Genomic DNA, 21,065 nt, shown 5'->3' with positions numbered 1-21,065 from the left:
GCCCTATTATACCCCTATACTCTCAGTACTATATCCCCTCCAATATTCCCCTATTACAGCTGGTGGCTGCACTTCCAGAAGTGGCCATCAGGTGGCGGTAAGGAGTCTACTGTGGCATCAAGTTCAAAGCTGCCTGTCCCCTGTCTATACTGTGCGGTTTATCCTGTACATGAAGGCGCCAACCAAAAGCAGAGGGGGCACAGTGTATTCACAGACAGGGGGATATAACCACGGGGCCCCATAGCAAACATACACAGGGGCCACAGTGACCACTGTCAGTATGAGGACAATATGGAGAGTATAATGCTCACAGCAGTGTCAGTGGTTCTGTTCCCCAGTCCCTGGTGTCTATCGGTTCTGTTCCCCAGTCCCTGGTGTCTAGTGGTTCTTTTCTCCAGTCCCTGGTGTCTAGCGGTTCTGTTCCTAAGTCCCTGGTGTCTAGTAGTTCTTTTATCCAGTCCCTGGTGTCTGGTGGTTCTTTTATCCAGTCCCTGGTGTCTAGTAGTTCTTTTCTCCAGTCCCTGGTGTCTGGTGGTTCTGTTCCCCAGTCCCTGGTGTCTTGCAGTTCTTCTCTCCAGTCCCTGGTGTCTAGTGGTTCTGTCCCCCAGTCCCTGGTGTCTAGTGGTTCTTTTATCCAGTCCCTGGTGTCTAGTAGTTCTTTTCTCCAGTCCCTGGTGTCTGGTGGTTCTATTCCCCAGTCCCTGGTGTCTGGTGGTTCTGTTCCCCAGTCCCTGGTGTCTAGTAGTTCTTTTCTCCAGTCCCTGGTGTCTAGTGGTTCTGTCCCCCAGTCCCTGGTGTCTAGTGGTTCTTTTCTCCAGTCCCTGGTGTCTAGTGGTTCTGTTCCCCAGTCCCTGGTATGTAGTGGTTCTGTTCCCCAGTCCCTGGTGTCTAGTAGTTCTTTTCTCCAGTCCCTGGTGTCTAGTGGTTCTGTCCCTCAGTCCCTGGTGTCTAGCAATTCTGTTCCCCAGTCCCTGGTGTCTAGTGGTTCTGTTCCCCAGTCCCTGGTATGTAGTGGTTCTGTTCCCCAGTCCCTGGTGTCTAGTAGTTCTTTTCTCCAGTCCCTGGTGTCTAGTTGTTCTTTTCTCCAGTCCCTGGTGTCTAGTGGTTCTGTCCCCCAGTCCCTGGTGTCTAGCGGTTCTTTTCTCCAGTCACTGGTGTCTAGTGTTTTTTTTCTCCAGTCCCTGGTGTCTAGTGGTTCTGTTCCCCAGTCCCTGGTATGTAGTGGTTCTGTTCCCCAGTCCCTGGTGTCTAGTAGTTCTTTTCTCCAGTCCCTGGTGTCTAGTTGTTCTTTTCTCCAGTCCCTGGTGTCTAGTGGTTCTGTCCCCCAGTCCCTGGTGTCTAGCGGTTCTTTTCTCCAGTCACTGGTGTCTAGTGTTTTTTTTCTCCAGTCCCTGGTGTCTAGTGGTTCTGTCCCCCAGTCTCTGGTATGTAGTGGTTCTGTTCCCCAGTCTCTGGTATGTAGTGGTTCTGTTCCCCAGTCCCTGGTGTCTAGTAGTTCTTTTCTCCAGTCACTGGTGTCTAGCGGTTCTGTTCCTAAGTCCCTGGTGTCTAGTAGTTCTTTTACCCAGTCCCTGGTGTCTAGTAGTTCTTTTCTCCAGTCCCAGGTGTCTGGTGGTTCTAATCCCCAGTCCCTGGTGTCTGGTGGTTCTGTTCCACAGTCCCTGGTGTCTAGTAGTTCTTTTCTCCAGTCCCTGGTGTCTAGTGGTTCTGTCCCCCAGTCCCTGGTGTCTAGCAGTTCTTTTCTCCAGTCACTGGTGTCTAGTGTTTTTTTTCTCCAGTCCCTGGTGTCTAGTGGTTCTGTTCCCCAGTCTCTGGTATGTAGTGGTTCTGTTCCCCAGTCTCTGGTATGTAGTGGTTCTGTTCCCCAGTCCCTGGTGTCTAGTAGTTCTTTTCTCCAGTCCCTGGTGTCTAGTGGTTCTGTTCCCCAGTCCCTGGTATGTAGTGGTTCTGTTCCCCAGTCCCTGGTGTCTAGTAGTTCTTTTCTCCAGTCCCTGGTGTCTAGTGGTTCTGTCCCTCAGTCCCTGGTGTCTAGCAATTCTGTTCCCCAGTCCCTGGTGTCTAGTGGTTCTGTTCCCCAGTCCCTGGTGTCTAGTGGTTCTGTTCCCCAGTCCCTGGTATGTAGTGGTTCTGTTCCCCAGTCCCTGGTGTCTAGTAGTTCTTTTCTCCAGTCCCTGGTGTCTAGTTGTTCTTTTCTCCAGTCCCTGGTGTCTAGTGGTTCTGTCCCCCAGTCCCTGGTGTCTAGCGGTTCTTTTCTCCAGTCACTGGTGTCTAGTGTTTTTTTTCTCCAGTCCCTGGTGTCTAGTGGTTCTGTTCCCCAGTCTCTGGTATGTAGTGGTTCTGTTCCCCAGTCTCTGGTATGTAGTGGTTCTGTTCCCCAGTCTCTGGTATGTAGTGGTTCTGTTCCTCAGTCCCTGGTGTCTAGTGGTTCTTTTATCCAGTCCCTGGTGTCTAGTAGTTCTTTTCTCCAGTCACTGGTGTCTAGTGTTTTTTTTCTCCAGTCCCTGGTGTCTAGTGGTTCTGTTCCCCAGTCTCTGGTATGTAGTGGTTCTGTTCCCCAGTCTCTGGTATGTAGTGGTTCTGTTCCCCAGTCTCTGGTATGTAGTGGTTCTGTTCCCCAGTCTCTGGTATGTAGTGGTTCTGTTCCCCAGTCCCTGGTGTCTAGTAGTTCTTTTCTCCAGTCACTGGTGTCTAGCGGTTCTGTTCCTAAGTCCCTGGTGTCTAGTAGTTCTTTTACCCAGTCCCTGGTGTCTAGTAGTTCTTTTCTCCAGTCCCAGGTGTCTGGTGGTTCTAATCCCCAGTCCCTGGTGTCTGGTGGTTCTGTTCCACAGTCCCTGGTGTCTAGTAGTTCTTTTCTCCAGTCCCTGGTGTCTAGTGGTTCTGTCCCCCAGTCCCTGGTGTCTAGTGGTTCTTTTATCCAGTCCCTGGTGTCTAGTAGTTCTTTTCTCCAGTCCCTGGTGTCTGGTGGTTCTATTCCCCAGTCCCTGGTGATATATACATATATATATATATTATAATGATGCATTCACACCTACAGGATCTGCAGCTGATTTTCTGCAGCAGATTTCATTTAAATAACTGAACACAGCATCAAATCTGCTGCAGATCTTCTGCAGATCCTGTAGGTGTGAACGCACCCTTACAGCCTAATGAGCAGAGAAATCATGGCTTCTCAAATCTGGGAAAGCTGGGTAACAACTGCTGTACACATATGGAGGAGGCCAGTGTGGTTGTCACCCAGCTTTACAGCATAGTATCACCAGAGCTCTAGGAAAACTGGGTAACAACCTCGGTTGGTTATGTGCATTGTTATACACCATAGTCCCCTCATTCTGAGAATATGGAGTTCCCCTTTAAATCTGAGCCTGTATAGTGCTAACTCATCACATACAGTCATCTAACCTTCCAGAACATTGTGTAATATATCCTGCAGCAGTGACGGGGTTAATGTGTCCTGTTCGTTACGCCCCAATACCTTCGAACTCCAGCTCGCCTAGTATTGGAGGATCAGGACAGTACCCCCAGCCAGGCGACCAGGGACATCAGGGTCCAGGATGGTGTAAAGTTACTGTACACAACTTATGTAATGTTTGCATCACCTGTAGCCTGCGGGTTAACCCTATACTGACCAGGCTATATCCTGACTGTATGGATGTATACAGATAGAAGGGTCGTGCACCACCCTGCGGTATAATGCGCCAAAGTGCAGATTAATAGTAATGCCCTGGGGGCCGACATATACCGTAGTGTAACACGTCACCATTACCATGACCATTACCATCTCTGCAGGGACCCCCTCCCCATATCCCCTCATCTTGTTTGGTGACATAAACCTCAATGGGGGCATTTGGGTCTGAATGGACCCTTTAGGGTGGGGCGCAGTTTACTGTAAACAAGAGAGAGACCCTCTCCGCCATAAGGAGCGACCCAGGTGACAATAAGGGGCTCAGGTATGTAAACGGATGCAGACAATAAGGGAGCTGTATCCATAGCAACCATTAGGCCTTCATTTCCTAGCCTCGGGCCCCTAGTTACCAGATCACTGGGTTCTGATTGGTTGCTATGGGCAACTGCTCCATTTCATGCCTGCAGCTTTTCTTACACAATCATTCTGGGCACTACATATGGCGGTGTTATTTATATGAGCGTTGTCCACCATTATTAATGGCATCTTATATACATAAGGACTTGGCCTGTATACCGCTGCAATGCTGTACGAGCTATATATACCGCCATATGGTGCCAAGGAGACGGCATAAATCCCAGCCTGCTCCAGTAATACTCGATATAACGCTTTACTCACCCCCCCTAGTGGAACTGAAGGGGGCGATATATTCCGCTATACAGTAATTACATGGACCGTAATATTCATTGTCGTAGGCGAGAGCTCTGTATTAATGTCGGAACTGACAATGTACGTCATAATATACTGTACGGTGTGACATTATATAGGCTCAATATGGCGATAATGGAGCAATAATAAATAGCTCTATATGATGCTTTTATTTTAGCACTACATGGCGGTATTATATTAGCACATTAAAGAGGAAATCTGTACTCTGCTTTTTATCATGGTATTTCTGTGCACTGTATGGCAGTATTATATGGTAGTGTATGGAGCTGTTATCAGACTCTTACTCTCTATGTTAGCATATTTTGGCTGCTATATGGTAGTAGTATTTGGTACTATATGGAGCTGTTATCTTAGTTCATTGATACTCTGCATGATAGTATATTTGGACACTGTACGGTAGTATTATTTTGGTACTGTATGGCTCTACTATCTTAGCACATTGATACTCTGTATCATAGTATATTGTGGGCACTATATGGCACTATTATTATTGTATTCTTTAGTGCTTTCACCTTAGCACATGGACACTCTGTATGATGGAATAGTACTGGCCACTATATGGTGCTATTATTTTGGTGCTGTTATCTTAGAACAATAATACTCTGAATACTCATGATATATTTAAGCGCTGTATGGCAGTAATATTTTTCTACTGTATGGTGCTGTTATCTTTATCAATACACTGCATTATACTATATATTGGGCACTGCATGACAGTACTATTTTGCTACTGTAAATTGCTATGACCTTTGGTCTTCTGCATCATGGCATATTTTGGACACTGTATGGCAGTACTATTTGGACACTATATGATGCCAATATCTTAGTACACTGGTACTCCCCATGTCTATTTATTTTGGGCCCTATATGGCAGTATTATTTTGGTATTATTGAAGCTTCTCATCATATTATATTTTGGACATAGTATGGCAGTACTATTTGAAATATTATTGCGGTATTATTTTGTACTATGTCACGGTTATCTTAGTGTAATACATAGATTCTCTCCACCATGGTACATTTTGGGCACTGTAGGGCGGTATTATTATTACTACTATATGGCACTGCTATTTTAGTACTTTACATAGATCCTGTCCACCATGGTACATTTTGGGCACTGTATGGCATTGTTATTTTTGTACTATACGACACTGTGATCTTAGCCATGTTCATAGATTCTTTCCACCATGAAAAATTTTGGGCACTGTATGGCAGTATTATTTTACTACTATACAGCACTGTTATTTTAGTTCTGTGCTTAGATCCTCATCATCATGGTACATTTGGGCACTATATGGCAGTATTATTCTTATTATTACTATACGGCAGTGTTATCTTAGTACTGTCCGTAGATCCTTTCCACCATGGTACATTTTGGGCACTGTATGGCAGTATTATTTTACTACTATACGGCACTGCTGTCTTAGTCCTGTATATAGATCCTCTCCACCATGGTACATTTTGGGCACTGTATAGCAGTATTATTTTACTACTATACGGCACTGTTATCTTAGAACTGTCCATAGATCCTCTCCATCATGGTACATTTTGGGCACTGTATGGCAGTATTATTTTACTACTATACGGCACTGTTATCTTAGAACTGTCCATAGATCCTCTCCACCATGGTACAGTTTGGGCACTGTATGGCAGTATTATTAATACTATACGGCACTGTTGTCTTAGAACTGTCCATAGATCCTCTCCACCATGGTACAGTTTGGGCACTGTATGGCAGTATTATTACTACTATACGGCACTGCTATCTTAGTCCTGTACATAGATCCTCTCCATCATGGTACAGTTTGGGCACTGTATGGCAGAATTATTACTACTATACGGCACTGCTATCTTAGTCCTGTACATAGATCCTCTCCATCATGGTACATTTTGGGCACTGTATGGCAGTATTAATTTAGTACTATGTTAGCAGTCACAGAAGCAGTGTATGATTCCTGGTATCTTTGCGGTGTGTGACTGGAGATGTTTTGAGCAGTGTGACATTCATGAGGCTATAATTATTCGTGTGCCGGGGACGCAGGTGACGGACATTTGCATCAGTGCTGTGTACAGTGTCCGATGTCACGGCTGGATCCATCCGGTCGTGTTGTGTGTAAATGATACTATTATAAGCCTGTCTCCGGGGACATCACTATACGGGGTCATTATATAAGGTTATAGTTTATTGTGCTGGATAGTACATGATGCAGTATTATTGTATTGTTATGGTATGTTATACTAAACATGGCGGTGTCATTGTGATCCCTAGGTTCTTAGAGGGCAGGATAACATGATTTACTACTCTCAGCATCACGTCATGAGGAGCAGAGTGGTTGTCACCTCCCTATACCTACATAGCAATATGGAGGATAAGATATATTATAGCAGAAACTGGTATAACTGTAACTGGTGATGTTATGGTTGTAATAATGTTCTTCATGTATCTGAATGGTGATGGCGTCCAGGTACATGTGGATGATAGGTGGAGTTGTCCTATACCTACATAGCAATACAGAGAGTAAGATATCTTATAACATAATGAATGTCCAAAAACCGGTGATATTATAGTTGTCATGTATATGACCGGTGACAGCATCCAGGTACATGTGGATGAAGGGTGGCGTTTATCTATAACTATATAGCAATACGGAGAGTAAGATATCTTATGGCATCATTCATGGGTATCAAAATAAGTGGTGATATTATGGTTGTCATGTATATGACCGATGACGGCATCCAGGAACATGCGGATGACAGGTGGCGTTTTCCAATACCTATATAGCAATACGGAGAGTAATATATCTTATAGCATCATGGATGTCCAAATAACTGATGATATTATGATTGTCATGCATCTGATTGGTGACAGCGTCCAGGTACATGTGGATGATGGGTGGAGTTGTCCTATGCCTACAAAGCAATATGGAGAGTAAGATATGTTATAGCATCATGGATGTTAGGTATATGAATAGTGACGGCATCCAGGTACATGTGGATGATGGGTGGAGTTGTCCTATACCTACATAGCAATATGTAGAGTAAGATATCTTATAACATCATGGATGTCCAATAACTGGTGATATAATAGTTGTCATGCCTCTGAATGGTGATGGAACTCAGGTACATGTGGATGATGGGTGGAGTTGTCCTATAGTACCTACATAGCAATACGGATGGTAAGATATCTTACAGCATCATGGATGTCCAATAACTGGTAATATAATGGTTGTCATGTATATGAATGGTGATGGTGTCCAGGTTCATGTGGATGATGGGTAGAGTTGTCCTGTACCTGGAAGGATTAGAAGCCCTGGTGATGTGTATTTGTGCTGTCGTGTCTCTGTATTATTTTTTTCCATGTGAGACTCGCTGACCAAGGAAACAGATGTCCTGGGTCTCATCGGTGCAGAGTCCGGGACGTTGTGGTCCGATCGAAACAAATTCCTGGAACTATGTCCTCCGTACCCTGTGATGCCACACAACAAAGCCTTGTCCTGGCACAGGCAGCACGTGGCATCAATTGTTCACATGTGGGAGGAATGTACAGCTGAGTTGTTCTCTGAGACTGTATCACACATGATAGGCTTAGATACAGTGCCTAAGAAGGCTGTATCACACATGATAAGTTTAGATAAAGTGACTAAGAAGGCTGTATCACACATGATAGGTTTAGATACAGTGACTAAGAAGGCTGTATCACACATGATAGGCTTAGATACAGCGACTAAGAAGACAAAATTCCGCATGATAGGCATCACAGTAGATGGTATCACACAGCATAGGATTAGATACTCAACTGAAAAGTGGTACAGTATGATACTTGACTGGCTTAGGTAAAGTGGCTCATCAGACAGTAATCATTCCTGATAGGCTCAGATACATCACTCATCACACAGTATCACACATGACTGGCTTAGATACACCATTAACACCAGGGAAGGTAAATAGATTATATCACTTTTATTTGTAAACTTTAGGTGCAGCGATTCTCAATGACCGCAGTAAACAAGTCACACGTATCGTATGGAAACATGGAATGGATCCCGATCGCCCAGAGTCATTCATCAGGTCTCCTGAGTCATCATGTCTGACAGAGAATTGGTCATTGACTTGATTTTTCCAGATAGTGTTACCCCTGTAGGGCTTATTGTTAGCGTTATACCCCTGTATGGCTTATACTGAGTGTTACCCCTGTATGGTTATAGTTAGCATTATATCCCTGTATGGCTTATACTGAGTGTTACCCCCGTAGGGCTTATAGTGAGTGTAATCCCTGTAGGGCTTATAGTAAGTGTTACCCCTGTAGGGCTTATAGTAAGTGTTACCCCTGTAGGGCTTATAGTGAGTGTTACCACTGTATGGCTTATACTAAGTGTTACCCCAATAGAACTTATAGTAAGTGTTACCTCTGTGGGGCCTATAGTAAGTGTTACCCCTGTAGGGCTTATTGTTAGCGTTATACCCCTGTATGACTTATACTGAGTGTTACCCCTGTATGGTTATAGTTAGCATTATATCCCTGTATGGCTTATAGTGAGTGTAATCCCTGTAGGGCTTATAGTGAGTTTTACCACTGTATGGCTTATAGTAAGTGTTACCCCTGTGGGGCCTATAGTAAGTGTTACCCCTGTAGGGCCTATAGTAAGTGTTACCCCTGTAAGGTCTATAGTCACTGGAACCCCTCTATGGCTTATTGTTAGCATTATATTCCTGTAGGTTTATACTGAGTGTTACCCCTGTTAGTTTTACCCCTGTAGGGCCTATAGTAAGTGTTACCCCTGTAAGGTTTATAGTTAGTTAATAGTACTGTTACTCCAGTAAGGTTTATTGAGCGCTACCTGTATATGAATAACGTGTTACCCCTGTAGGGCTTATAGTGAGTGTTACCCATGTAGGGCCTATGGTTAGTGTTACCCCTCCAGAGCCTATAGTTAGTGTTATCCCTGTAGGGCCTATAGTTAGTGTTACCCCTGTAGGGCCTATGGTTAGTGTTACCCCTCCAGAGACTATAGTTAGTGTTATCCCTGTAGGGCCTATAGTTAGTGTTACCCCTGTAGAGCCTATAGTTAGTGTTACCCCTGTAGGGCCTAAAGTAAGTGTTACCCCTGTAGGGCCTATAGTGATTGTTACCCCTGTAGGGCCTATAGTGAGTGTTACCCCTGTAGGGCCTATAGTTAGTGTTACCCCTGTAGGGCCTATAGTTAGTGTTACCCCTGTAGGGCCTATAGTTAGTGTTACCCCTGTAGGGCCTATAGTTAGTGTTTATCCTGTAGAGCCTATAGTTAGTGTTACCCCTGTAGAGCCTATAGTTAGTGTTACCCCTGTAGGGCCTATAGTGAGTGTTACCCCTGTAGGGCCTTTGGTTAGTGTTACCCCTGTAGGGTCTATAGTAAGTGTTACCCCTGTAGGGCCTAAAGTTAGTGTTACCCCTGTAGGGCCTATAGTTAGTGTTACCCCTGTAGGGCCTATAGTTAGTGTTACCTCTGTAGGGCCTATAGTTAGTGTTTCTCCTGTATGGATTATAGTTATTCTTACCCCTGTAGGGCTTATTATGAGTGCTACCTATGTTTGGCTATAGTGCTACCCCAGTTAAATGTTACCCCTGTAAGGCTTATAGTGAGTGTTACCCCTGTATGCTTTAGTAGGCCTCCTTTAGGCACTTTTGCTTTCCACCCTTGTATTCTGCTAATACAAAACATCATATAAAGGCGGCCATTTTGTTCCCTGATAGGCTGCATATAGAGGTTACAGAGAGGTCCACTGCTGGTCTCCGGGCTCTGTCATTGTGAGGGATAGTAAGGGGCCGCAGCGCTACCCCATGGCTGTTCCCTATAGATGTGAACCAGCTGAGATATGTTTTACCTCTGCAAATATACATATATGTACAGTTATATGTTACAGTCATTATCTGCTCTTTGCCCTCCTGGACATTGCTCTGTTTTATACCCCCATGGCACAAGGAGTGGCACCATAAATCTTAAATGAGATGCTTACAAAGCAAACTCTAGTCAGATACTGGCAGCTGGTGCTGCAAACAACATATCCGGTCACCTGTGCCGCCATATAATCCCACCCTACATCCTCCAGGTCCTGGTATCACACAGTCTTCTCCCACTGTATCCATCATATACATGGCCGCCACATATCCATTGGCACCTATAGGATGGCATCCAGAAGGTATGACCTTTCACCCCTCACCCTGGGGTAAGCGGCTCATGGTCACTAGTTTTGTGACCCCTGACTGTAACTACTGCTTAGTGGGGGTCTTCCCAGGATCCGTGAGCCATCATCATCGCTCTCTTCAGCTGCTCGTAGCTCACGAACATGACGATATTCCAGGAACCGAGACGGAGGAAAGCCGGGACAAAGCTGCAGAGAATAACCCAAATGTTACCAGAAAATTCATTCAAAAACCACAACACTGATAAACAGCAATTTGCCCCCTGTGGTTTATTTTATTCCTATATTCCAGCTTACCCCTTGTAAAATGCGAAGCTTCCCTCATTAACCAGCATGGTAAAGGCGCAGTCCAGTGCATTCTTATACTGCCCGGCTGCAGAGTTCATGTACCGAGTCTTCACCACATCTACCGGAGAGGCCACAACTGTCGTACAGAAACCGGCACCGAACGCAGCCAAAAAGTGACATGGCAGGTTATCTGGGGGGATCAGAATATACAGATTATTATAATTACTATAATACTGCATCCTACGTAGAAGAATATACCTACTATAATACTGCTCCTATATACAAGAATATAACTACTATAATACTGCTCCTATATACAAGAATATAACTACTATAATACTGCTCCTATATACAGGAATATAACTACTATAATACTGCCCCTATATACAAGAATATAACTACTATAATACTGCCCCTATATACAAGAATATAACTACTATAATACTGCTCCTATATACAGGAATATAACTACTATAATACTGCTCCCTATATCCAGGAATATAACTACTATAATACTACCCCCTATATACAAGAATATAACTACTATAATACTGCTCCTATATACAGGAATATAACTACTATAATACTACCCCCTATATACAAGAATATAACTACTATAATGTGGCTCAGGGAAGAAACAGAGTGCTGCACATCACACCCATGGCTGATACTAGTGCCGCTAGGCTAAATAAAAAACACATCAGAATTTTGTGTATGAATTGATCAAGCCATACTGCCCCATGTACCTCGTGCCGGTATCTGATACACATGGGTCCCTACACTAAGTCCACACCGTGCCAGTCAGTGGCCACCAACCCCGCAGGCGTGCACAGCCAGGGAACGGGGGCCATGGGACGGCCCTGCGACCCCCATGCCACAGGACCAGACCCAAAAACACCACACCAGAACCCGGCCAGCACCGCCGGCGGAGAAGGTCGCCCCCAAGCAGCACAAGTCTGGATAAGGTATTGCGCTCACCATAGCTGCAGCAAACAGAATGGGAAAAAAAGCTAGCACTCCTTTATAAGACCCACATGACCAAAATTAGCAGGATATGCCTGTGCTCACATGTCTGGACCCTATGTCTTCCCCATTCTGTGAGAGCAGCAATGGTAAGTGTAATACCATATCCATACTTGTGTCGTTTGGGGGCAGCCTTCCCCGCCGGTGGTGCTGGCTGGGTTTTGGTGGGGCTTTTTGGGTCTGGTCCTGTGACATTGGGGTTGCAGGGCCATTCCATGGCCTCCCTTCCCTGCACATGCACGCTTTGCGGGGTTGGCGGTCGCTGACCGACACGGTGTGGAGTTAGCGTAGGGACCCGTGTGGACCAGAGGACCTGCGCGGTGGTACACGGGGCAATATGGCTTGATCAATTCATATACAGACACTCTGGTGTTGATTTTTAATATAGGCCTAGCGGCATTAGTATCAGCCATAGATGGGATGTGCAGCCGTTCCATTCTCTCCAGTTTGTATAACTACTATAATACTGCCCCCTATATACAGGAATATAACTACTATAATACTGCTCCTATATACAGGAATATAACTACTATAATACTGCCTCCTATATACAGGGATATAACTACTATAATACTGCCCCTATATACAAGAATATAACTACTATAATACTGCTCCTATATACAGGAATATAACTACTATAATACTGCTCCCTATATCCAGGAATATAACTACTATAATACTGCTCCTATATACAAGAAAATACTATTATTATTTTGCTGTGGACATATTGTGCTCTCTGTTATCTCTTACAGATAAGTAAGGATTAGGCGTCTACACCACTATATATCAGTATAATGTAATGGCACGGCTGGTATCTCCCCTGGCAGTGGAAGGACATGTCCTGTACTGCAGTGATAGTAGATATGGCGGTTGTACTCTCCACACACAGTAGTGCTCACCTGTCAGGAGCTGGCGGGACAGGATGGCTTCCTTGATCAGGTCATAGGTCACTAATTCGGCACAGTTTACAATAGCGTTGCGGGTGATGTTAGGTATGGTCCCTGCGTACAGAAAAAGGAAGATAATAACTAGTTATAGTTGATACTGATCCATAAAATAAAAGAATGTTATGTTATATAATAGCTAAGCGCCCTCCAATGGCCATAGGTTTGGGAAACCAGTGAAAAAATGTAAGGAGAGGATCCCCCACATCTCGCACCTTTCCACAGTCCTCGGACTCCCTCCTCCTTGGCGATGGTCTTGTAGGCGTCTACTGTGCCATTATACCGCCTGTTACCATCTATTACTCTGACATCTGCCTGGAACCTGACTTTCACCACATCGGTGGGCTGAGCGCAGGTGACGGCCAGGGCCCCAGTGGTGCATCCAGCCAGAATACGGCACATGACCCCGGAATCTGGAGGGAAAAGAAGATACAAGACATCGATTAGGAGCCAGATGCAGGACAAGGAGCAGGAGCCAGATACAGGACATGGATCAGGATCCAGATACAGGACAAGGAGCAAGAGCCAGATACAGGACATGGAGCAGGAGCCAGATACAGGACATGGAGCAGGAGCCAAATACAGGACATGGAGCAGGAGCCAAATACAGGACATGGAGCAGGAGCCAGATACAGGACATGGATCAGGATCCAGATACAGGACAAGGAGCAAGAGACAGATACAGGACATGGATCAGGATCCAGATGCAGGACAAGGAGCAAGAGCCAGATACAGGACATGGACCAGGAGCCAAATACAGGACATGGAGCAGGAGCCAGATACAGGACATGGATCAGGATCCAGATACAGGACAACGAGCAAGAGCCAGATACAGGACATGGATCAGGATCCAGATGCAGGACAAGGAGCAAGAGCCAGATACAGGACATGGACCAGGAGCCAAATACAGGACATGGAGAAGGAGCCAGATACAGGGAAAGGAGCCAGATACAGGACAAGAAACAGGAGCCAGATACAGGACATGGAGCAAGAGCCAGATATAGGACAAGGAGCAAGAGCAACATACAGGACAAGGAGCAGTAGCAAGATACAGGACATGGAGCAGGAGCCAGATACAGAAAAAGGAGCAGAAGCCAGATAAAGGGCAACGAACAGGAGCCAGATACAGGACATGGAGCAGGAGCCAGATACAGGACAAGGACACTTGTCACTGTCTTGGAGTCATGTGGCTGTCACTTTATTATTGTAGTTGTGGTTTTCCCACTGACTGTTTCCGACTATCACCAAAAACGTCATTTACTCACTTTCTGACCCGCGGCAGTAAAACTTCTTCACTGAGTCGTACATCCCGATCCGGATAGAGGCGAACGTCATCTGTCGCTGCAGCCCGGCCACCAGCCCATTGTAGAGGCTGGATGCCCCCTCCATCTTCACCATGGTGGCAATAGTCCCCATCACTCCCTTATATTGGACGACCCGCACACCAGCCAGTCCCTCGCCTTGGATCTGCAGAGAGAACGGAGAGTGAAGACTTTAGCTTATACTCACCTCCCCCCCAACCCCCATATCCGGTCAGTTGTGTCATATAAATCCTCTTACCTGCAGTCTGACTTTTGCTGTGTCCAGTGGGAAGGTGACTAAATCCGCGATACAGGCCGCTGCCCCGGCACCCACAAACTTCACCGTCAGGGTGGGGGGGACCTCTGTGGGCTTCAGTCCGACCATTGTGCTTTAAAGTCACGTCCAGTTGTGGCTAACGACTAGAGATATGTTTCACCTGTTACCTGCAAAGATAGAGAATTATAAGGAGTTTATAATATTAGATATAATATATTATAATGATGTTCTTAAAGGGATATTCCAACAAATATAATTTTATAGCTATATATTAATCCTAATGCCCCTTTTATTAAAGGGCCAGTCCCATTCTAATGTAAGCACTGTGGAATAAAAAAATTTGCCATTTTCAGGATCTCTGCTTGCTGCCGGCTGTTGCAAAACTACCAGTCCTAAAGGTTTCAGGGCATGATGGGAGTAGTAGTTGTGCAACAGCTGGAGGTATAGAAGCAATGTCACCATGTAACAATAAAGCATCAGTGGTTGTCACATGCTCATTTCCACAAAAAAGCTCACGGTGAACGTTTTCTGTACATGCATGGCTGACTAAATCAGAAACCTGCATTTAAAGGGGCCGTCCATTTCATGAAAAAAAAAAATGCACAATTCCATAACAGAAATCTGGAGCAGATTATAGCTGGTAAGGAATGGTAAATGCAGGGGTCTGGGGTCTGTATTAGTTCAGAGGACTGGTCTGGGGTCTGTATTAGTTCAGAGGACTGGTCTGGGGTCTGTATTAGATTAGGACTCTGGTCTGGTGTCTGTATAAGTTTAGGGGTCTGGTCTGGGGTCTGTATTAGTTTAGGGTCTAGTCTGGAAGTCTGTATTAGTTTAGGGGTCTGGGGTCTGTATTACATTAGGGGTCTGGTCTGGGGTCTGTATTAGTTTAGGGTCTAGTCGTCTGGAAGTCTGTATTAGTTTAGGGGTCTGGGGTCTGTATTAGTTTAGGGGTCTGATCTGGGGTCTGTATTACTGTAGCGGTCTGGTCTGGGGTCTGTATTAGTTTAGGGGTCTGGTCTGGGGTCTGTATTAGTTTAGTGGTCTGGTCTGGGGTCTGTATTAGATTAGGGGTCTGATCTGGGGTCTGTATTACTGTAGCGGTCTGGTCTGGGGTCTGTATTAGTTGAGGGGTCTGGTCTGGGGTCTGTATTAGTTTAGTGGTCTGGTCTGGGGTCTGTATTAGATTAGGGGTCTGGTCTGGGGTCTGTATTAGTTTAGGGGTCTGGTCTGGGGTCTGTATTAGTTTAGGATCTAGTCTGGGGGTCTGTATTAGTTTAGGGATCTGGTCTGGGGTCTGTATTAGTTTAGGGCTCTGGTCTGGGGTCTGTATTAGTTTAGGGATCTGGTCTGGGGTCTGTATTAGTTTAGGGGTCTGGTCTGGAGTCTGTATTAGCTAAGGGATCTGGTCTGGGATCTGTATTAGTTTATGGGTCTGGTCTGAGGTCTGTATTAGTTTAGGGGTCTGGTCTGGTGTCTGTATTAGATTAGGACTCTGGTCTGGTGTCTGTATAAGTTTAGGGGTCTGGTCTGGGGTCTGTATTAGTTTAGGGGTCTGGTCTGGGGTCTGTAGTAGTGTAGTGGTCTGGTCTGGGGTCTGTATTAGTTTAGGATCTAGTCTGGGGGTCTGTATTAGTTTAGGGGTCTGGTCTGGGGTCTGTATTAGTTTAGGTGTCTGGTCTGGGGTCTGTATTAGTTTAGGGGTCTGGTCTGGGGTCTTTATTAGTTTAGGGGTCTGCTCTGGGTCTGTATTAGTTTAGGGGTCTGGTCTGGGGTTTGTATTAGTTTAGGGGTCTGGTCTGGGGTCTGTATTAGTTTAGGGGTATGATCTGGGGTCTGTATTAGTTTAGGGGCTTGGTCTGGGTTCTGTATTAGTTAAGCGGCCTGGTCTGGGGTCTGTATTAGTTTAGGGGTCTGGTCTGGGGTCTGTATTAGTTTAGGGGTCTGGTCTGGGGTCTGTATTAGTTTAGGGGTCTGGTCTGGGGTCTGTATTAGTTTAGGGGTCTGGTCTGGAGTCTGTATTAGTTTAGGGGTCTGTTCTGGGGGTCTGTATTAGTTTAGGGGTCTGGTCTGGGGTCTGTATTAGTTTAGGGGTCTGGTCTGGGGTCTGTATTAGTTTAGGGGTCTGGTCTGGGGTCTGTATTAGTTTAGGGGTCTGGTCGGGGGTCTGTATTAGTTTAGGGGTCTGGTCTGGGGTCTGTATTAGTTTAGGGGTCCGGTCTGGGGTCTGTATTAGTTTAGAGGTCTGGGGTCTGTATTAGTTGAGGGGTCTGGTCTGGGGTCTGTATTAGTTTAGGGGTCTGGGGTCTGTATTAGTTTAGGGGTCTGGTCTGGGGTCTGTATTAGTTTAGGGGTCTGGTCTGGGGTCTGTATTAGTTTAGGGGTCTGGTCTGGGGTCTGTATTAGTTTAGGGGTCTGGTCTGGAGTCTGTATTAGTTTAGGGGTCTGTTCTGGGGGTCTGTATTAGTTTAGGGGTCTGGTCTGGGGTCTGTATTAGTTTAGGGGTCTTGTCTGGGGTCTGTATTAGTTTAGGGGTCTGGTCTGGGGTCTGGATTAGTTTAGGGGTCTGGTCGGGGGTCTGTATTAGTTTAGGGGTCTGGTCTGGGGTCTGTATTAGTTTAGGGGTCCGGTCTGGGGTCTGTATTAGTTTAGAGGTCTGGGGTCTGTATTAGTTTAGGGGTCTGGTCTGGGGTCTGTATTAGTTTAGGGGTCCGGTCTGGGGTCTGTATTAGTTTAGAGGTCTGGGGTCTGTATTAGTTTAGGGGTCTGGTCTGGGGTCTGTATTAGTTTAGGGGTCTGGGGTCTGTATTAGTTTAGGGGTCTGGTCTGGGGTCTGTATTAGTTTAGGGGTCTGGGGTCTGTATTAGTGTAGTGGTCTGGTCTGGGGTCTGTATTAGTTTAGTGGTCTAGTCTGGGGATCTGTATTAGTTTAGGGGTCTGGTCTGGGGGTCTGTATTAGTTTAGGGGTCTGGAGTCTGTATTAGTTTAGGGAGTCTGTATTTATTTTAGTGTCTAATTCAGTTTTCTTTTTTTGTACTTTTTCAGAGGAGATATCTCACTTTCTGCCATAGAGTTGTCTTCAGGGTGAGGGGAGAGGAGATGGGCAGGAATATAGGTGAAGGGTGAGACTTGTTGACTTTTATAAATGCTGCCATGACACCTGACCTTCCCCGGTGTGCTGATCACTGAGATCTGGGCTGAGGAGTCAGAGATGTCACAGGGACCACAAGCCAGTAATGGGATCTGCAGCCCTCAGCGCTGCCAAGTCAGATCCGCGGTCACGTCCTGCGCTGACCCAAGACTACAGGAGAGCCCGTCACCTCAATGGGAATAGAGAGTTCCCCATAATATCACCTCTACCCTCCATCTTATTCAGTCAGTTCAGTTATGCAGCTCTGGTATTATTTAAAAAAAAATAAAAAAAAAAATTAAAGGGGTAGTTCACAAAAAATGTTTTTTTTTTTTTTTTTCATATCAACTGTTGTCAGAAAGTTATATAGTCATATAGATTTAAAAATCTCCATTATTCCAGTACTTATCAGCTGCTGTATGTCCTACAGGAAGTGGTGTATTCTCTCCAGTCTGACATAGTGCTCTCTGCTGCCATCTGTGTCCATGTCAGGAACTGTCCAGAGCAGTAACAAATCCACATAGAAAACCTCTACTGCTGGAAAAATACACCACTTCCTGAAGGACATACAGCAGCTGATAAGTACTGGAAGACTTGAGTCTTTTTTTTTTATAGAAGTAAATTACAAATTGCTGGCACTTTCTTGCAACATTTGATTTAAAAGATTTTTTTGTGAACTGACCCTTTAAATCCCAATAAAAAACAGAGTACAAATCTTAAATTTACCTGACTATGCGGAATGGTCTGTATCCAGCCGTGTACAGAGGAGCCCATGTAAGTGTGGATGTGGTGTACACTAGCGTCTATATATATAGCAGTATATATGTATATAGCAGCACAATAGCTGTGTTTTTCACATATTTTTCAGGAGTTCCCCAGCCCTGGCCTGAGGCGGCCTCCTCATAACATTACCCTGCCTTGTTGTTTGCTCCTCGGTGGTGACATTTCCAGAGACATGAAAAACATCACAGAGGATTCTTTGCTTTTTATAGATCTTTTTAGTCCTGGGTCGGGTGGGACCGAAACCCCAAAAATGCAGGTATTACCGTATACTGGGGCAGAGAATAGGGGAGGGGGCGCAGCCCAATGTTACCAAAAGTACAACATCCATAATAGGAAAAATAATAATAATAAATAAATACATTTATAATATAGCAAATAATAATAATAATAATAATAATAATAATAATAATAAAATCAATAATAATAATAATAAAATCATTAATAATAATAATAATAATAAATAAAATAATGATGGTGATAATATAATATAAAATAATAATAAAAAGTATAAGGTTTTAAAATTTTGGTAATTTTTTTTTTTTACTAATGTAGCGTTATAGTGGTATTATAGTCATATGCGCCAATCTGATATAGGGTAGCTTCACACGTACCATATCGCAGCAGACTTTCTGCTGTGGATCTGCAGCAGATCTGCAGCAGATTTGACCAAATGAATGAACACAGCATTACATCCGCAGCAGATCCGCAGCAGATCCGCAGCAGATTTTACAGTGCGGATTTAATGCTGTGTTCATTCATTTAGTCAAATCTGCTGCGGATTTGCTGCGGATCCGCAGCAGAAAATCAGCTGCAATACGGTACGTGTGAAGCTACCGATAAGGGGAATTTGGAGTGGACTATCCCTGTTAATAATAATAATAATAATAATAATAATAATAATAATAAATAGTAAGAGTAAAAGTAATAATAAAGTTGTTAATAATAATAATAATAATAATAAATAGTAAGAGTAAAAGTAATAATAAAGTTAATAAAGTTATTAAAGTTAATAATAATAATAATAATAATAATAATAATAATAATAGTATATAGGCTAATAGCATAAAACTAATTTTTAAACTAAGTATAAAACTCTGCAGGATATAGCAGTGCTCTGTAGATATGGAGTATAATGTATATATATATTCTTGTTGATGGTGTTATATTATTATTATTATTATTATTACTATTATTATTCTGTCTTGCCATCCGGCTCCCTGTTACCTGCAGGCTCCTGCCGGTGCTCCCTCGCTCTCTCTGTGCCCAGGCTTGGAGTCCAGTGCTGTCAGGGATGAGCGGGGTTGTAGCTTTTATATTTTGGGCACAGCCGCCTCATCTGGTTACAGGCCGCCCGGAACAGGGGCAGAAAACAGGGATCACTTGTCACTGGTGTAAATCACTGAGTGTGACACAGAACAAAGCACAAAGAGCCCGGGCTTCTAAGGCCTCGTTCACACAGGCACCAATATAGCACCAGAACCAAAGTCCTGCATTATGTGTATCCGTTCTGCATTCCATCCCCCATAGAGGACAATGACTGTACTGGGGGGGATATGGGACTGTCATCCTACTGGAACTCTGCTTATCACAGTCCTGGAGCACATGCATCAGTACAGGGGTCTGGGAAAGCTGGGTTACCCCCCCCCCCCCCATAGGAGCTGTAAGGACAACATTTAGGTAGTAATCTTACAGTATTATTGATGGTTTGTGACTTTTTATCTATTTGTCTTTACTGTGGAGTCAGCAGAGCAGGGGAGACACAATCTCTGTCCTCCCTGCATCCCCAATATAAAGATAACAGTGATACAGGGAGCAGTGACCCAGAGATACAGGGAGCAGTGACCCAGCGACACAGGGAACAGTGACCCAGAGATACAGGGAACAGGGACCCAGAGACACAGGGAACAGTGATCCAGAGATACAGGGAACAGTGACCCAGAGATACAGGGAACAGTGATCCAGAGATACAGGGAACAGTGACCCAGAGATACAGGGAACAGTGACCCGGAGATACAGGGAACAGTGACCCAGAGATACAGGGAACAGTGACCCAGAGATAGAGGGAACAGTGACCCAGAGACACAGGGAACAGTGACCCGGAGATACAGGGAACAGTGACCCAGAGATACAGGGAGCAGTTACCCAGACATACAGGGAACAGTGACCCAGAGATACAGGGAGCAGTTACCCAGACATACAGGGAACAGTGACCCAGAGATACAGGGAACAGTGACCCAGAGATACAGGGAACAGTGACCCAGAGATACAGGGAACAGTGACCCAGGGATACAGGGAACAGTGACCCAGAGATACAGGAAGCAGTGATCCAGAGATACAGGGAGCAGTGACCCAGAGATACTGGGAACAGTGACCCAGACATACAGGGAGCAGTTACCCAGAGATATAGGGAACAGTGACCCAGACATACAGGGAGCAGTGACCCAGACATACAGGGAACAGTGACCCAGAGACACAGGGAACAGTGACCCAGAGATACAGGGAACAGTGACCCAGAGATACATGGAACACTGACCCAGAGATACAGGGAGCAGTGACCCGGAGATACAGGGAACAGTGACCCAGAGATATAGGGAACAGTGACCCAGACATACAGGGAACAGTGACCCAGAGATACAGGGAACAGTGACCCAGACATAAATGGAACACTGACCCAGAGATACAGGGAGCAGTGACCCGGAGATACAGGGAACAGTGACCCAGAGATACAGGGAACAGTGACCCAGAGATACAGGGAACAGTGACCCAGAGATACAGGGAACAGTGACCCAGA

At 45.0% G+C, this 21,065-nt stretch overlaps 1 protein-coding gene across 1 annotated transcript; it reads right to left on the bottom strand.

The window, feature by feature from the left end:
* Window positions 1-8,287: 8,287 nt before the first annotated feature.
* Window positions 8,288-19,689, bottom strand: LOC138792277 (dicarboxylate carrier UCP2-like). Its single transcript, XM_069969516.1, has 7 exons — window positions 19,499-19,689; window positions 14,347-14,531; window positions 14,052-14,253; window positions 13,002-13,199; window positions 12,742-12,843; window positions 10,829-11,009; window positions 8,288-10,720 (listed from the first exon to the last, which is right to left on the bottom strand). Exons 2-7 carry the CDS (start codon window positions 14,470-14,472, stop codon window positions 10,606-10,608), a joined length of 924 nt encoding a protein of 307 aa, XP_069825617.1. The 5' UTR covers window positions 14,473-14,531; window positions 19,499-19,689; the 3' UTR covers window positions 8,288-10,605.
* Window positions 19,690-21,065: the final 1,376 nt, after the last annotated feature.

Source organism: Dendropsophus ebraccatus, chromosome 5 (genome assembly GCF_027789765.1).
Source record: "Dendropsophus ebraccatus isolate aDenEbr1 chromosome 5, aDenEbr1.pat, whole genome shotgun sequence".
NCBI classification, from domain to species: Eukaryota; Metazoa; Chordata; class Amphibia; order Anura; family Hylidae; genus Dendropsophus; species Dendropsophus ebraccatus.
This window is presented reverse-complemented; position numbering and strand designations above follow the sequence as displayed.

What these genes read in the sequence shown, in the direction of transcription:
- LOC138792277 (XM_069969516.1), bottom strand. Translation starts at nt 14,472, where the DNA reads ATGGTCGGACTGAAGCCCACAGAGGTCCCCCCCACCCTGACGGTGAAG. An exon ending in AGTCCGAGGACTGTGGAAAG is followed by an intron (nt 12,844 to 13,001) that starts GTGCGAGATGTG and finishes TTCTGTACGCAG; the next exon opens with GGACCATACCTAACATCACC. An exon ending in GTCCCGCCAGCTCCTGACAG is followed by an intron (nt 11,010 to 12,741) that starts GTGAGCACTACT and finishes TGATCCCCCCAG; the next exon opens with ATAACCTGCCATGTCACTTT.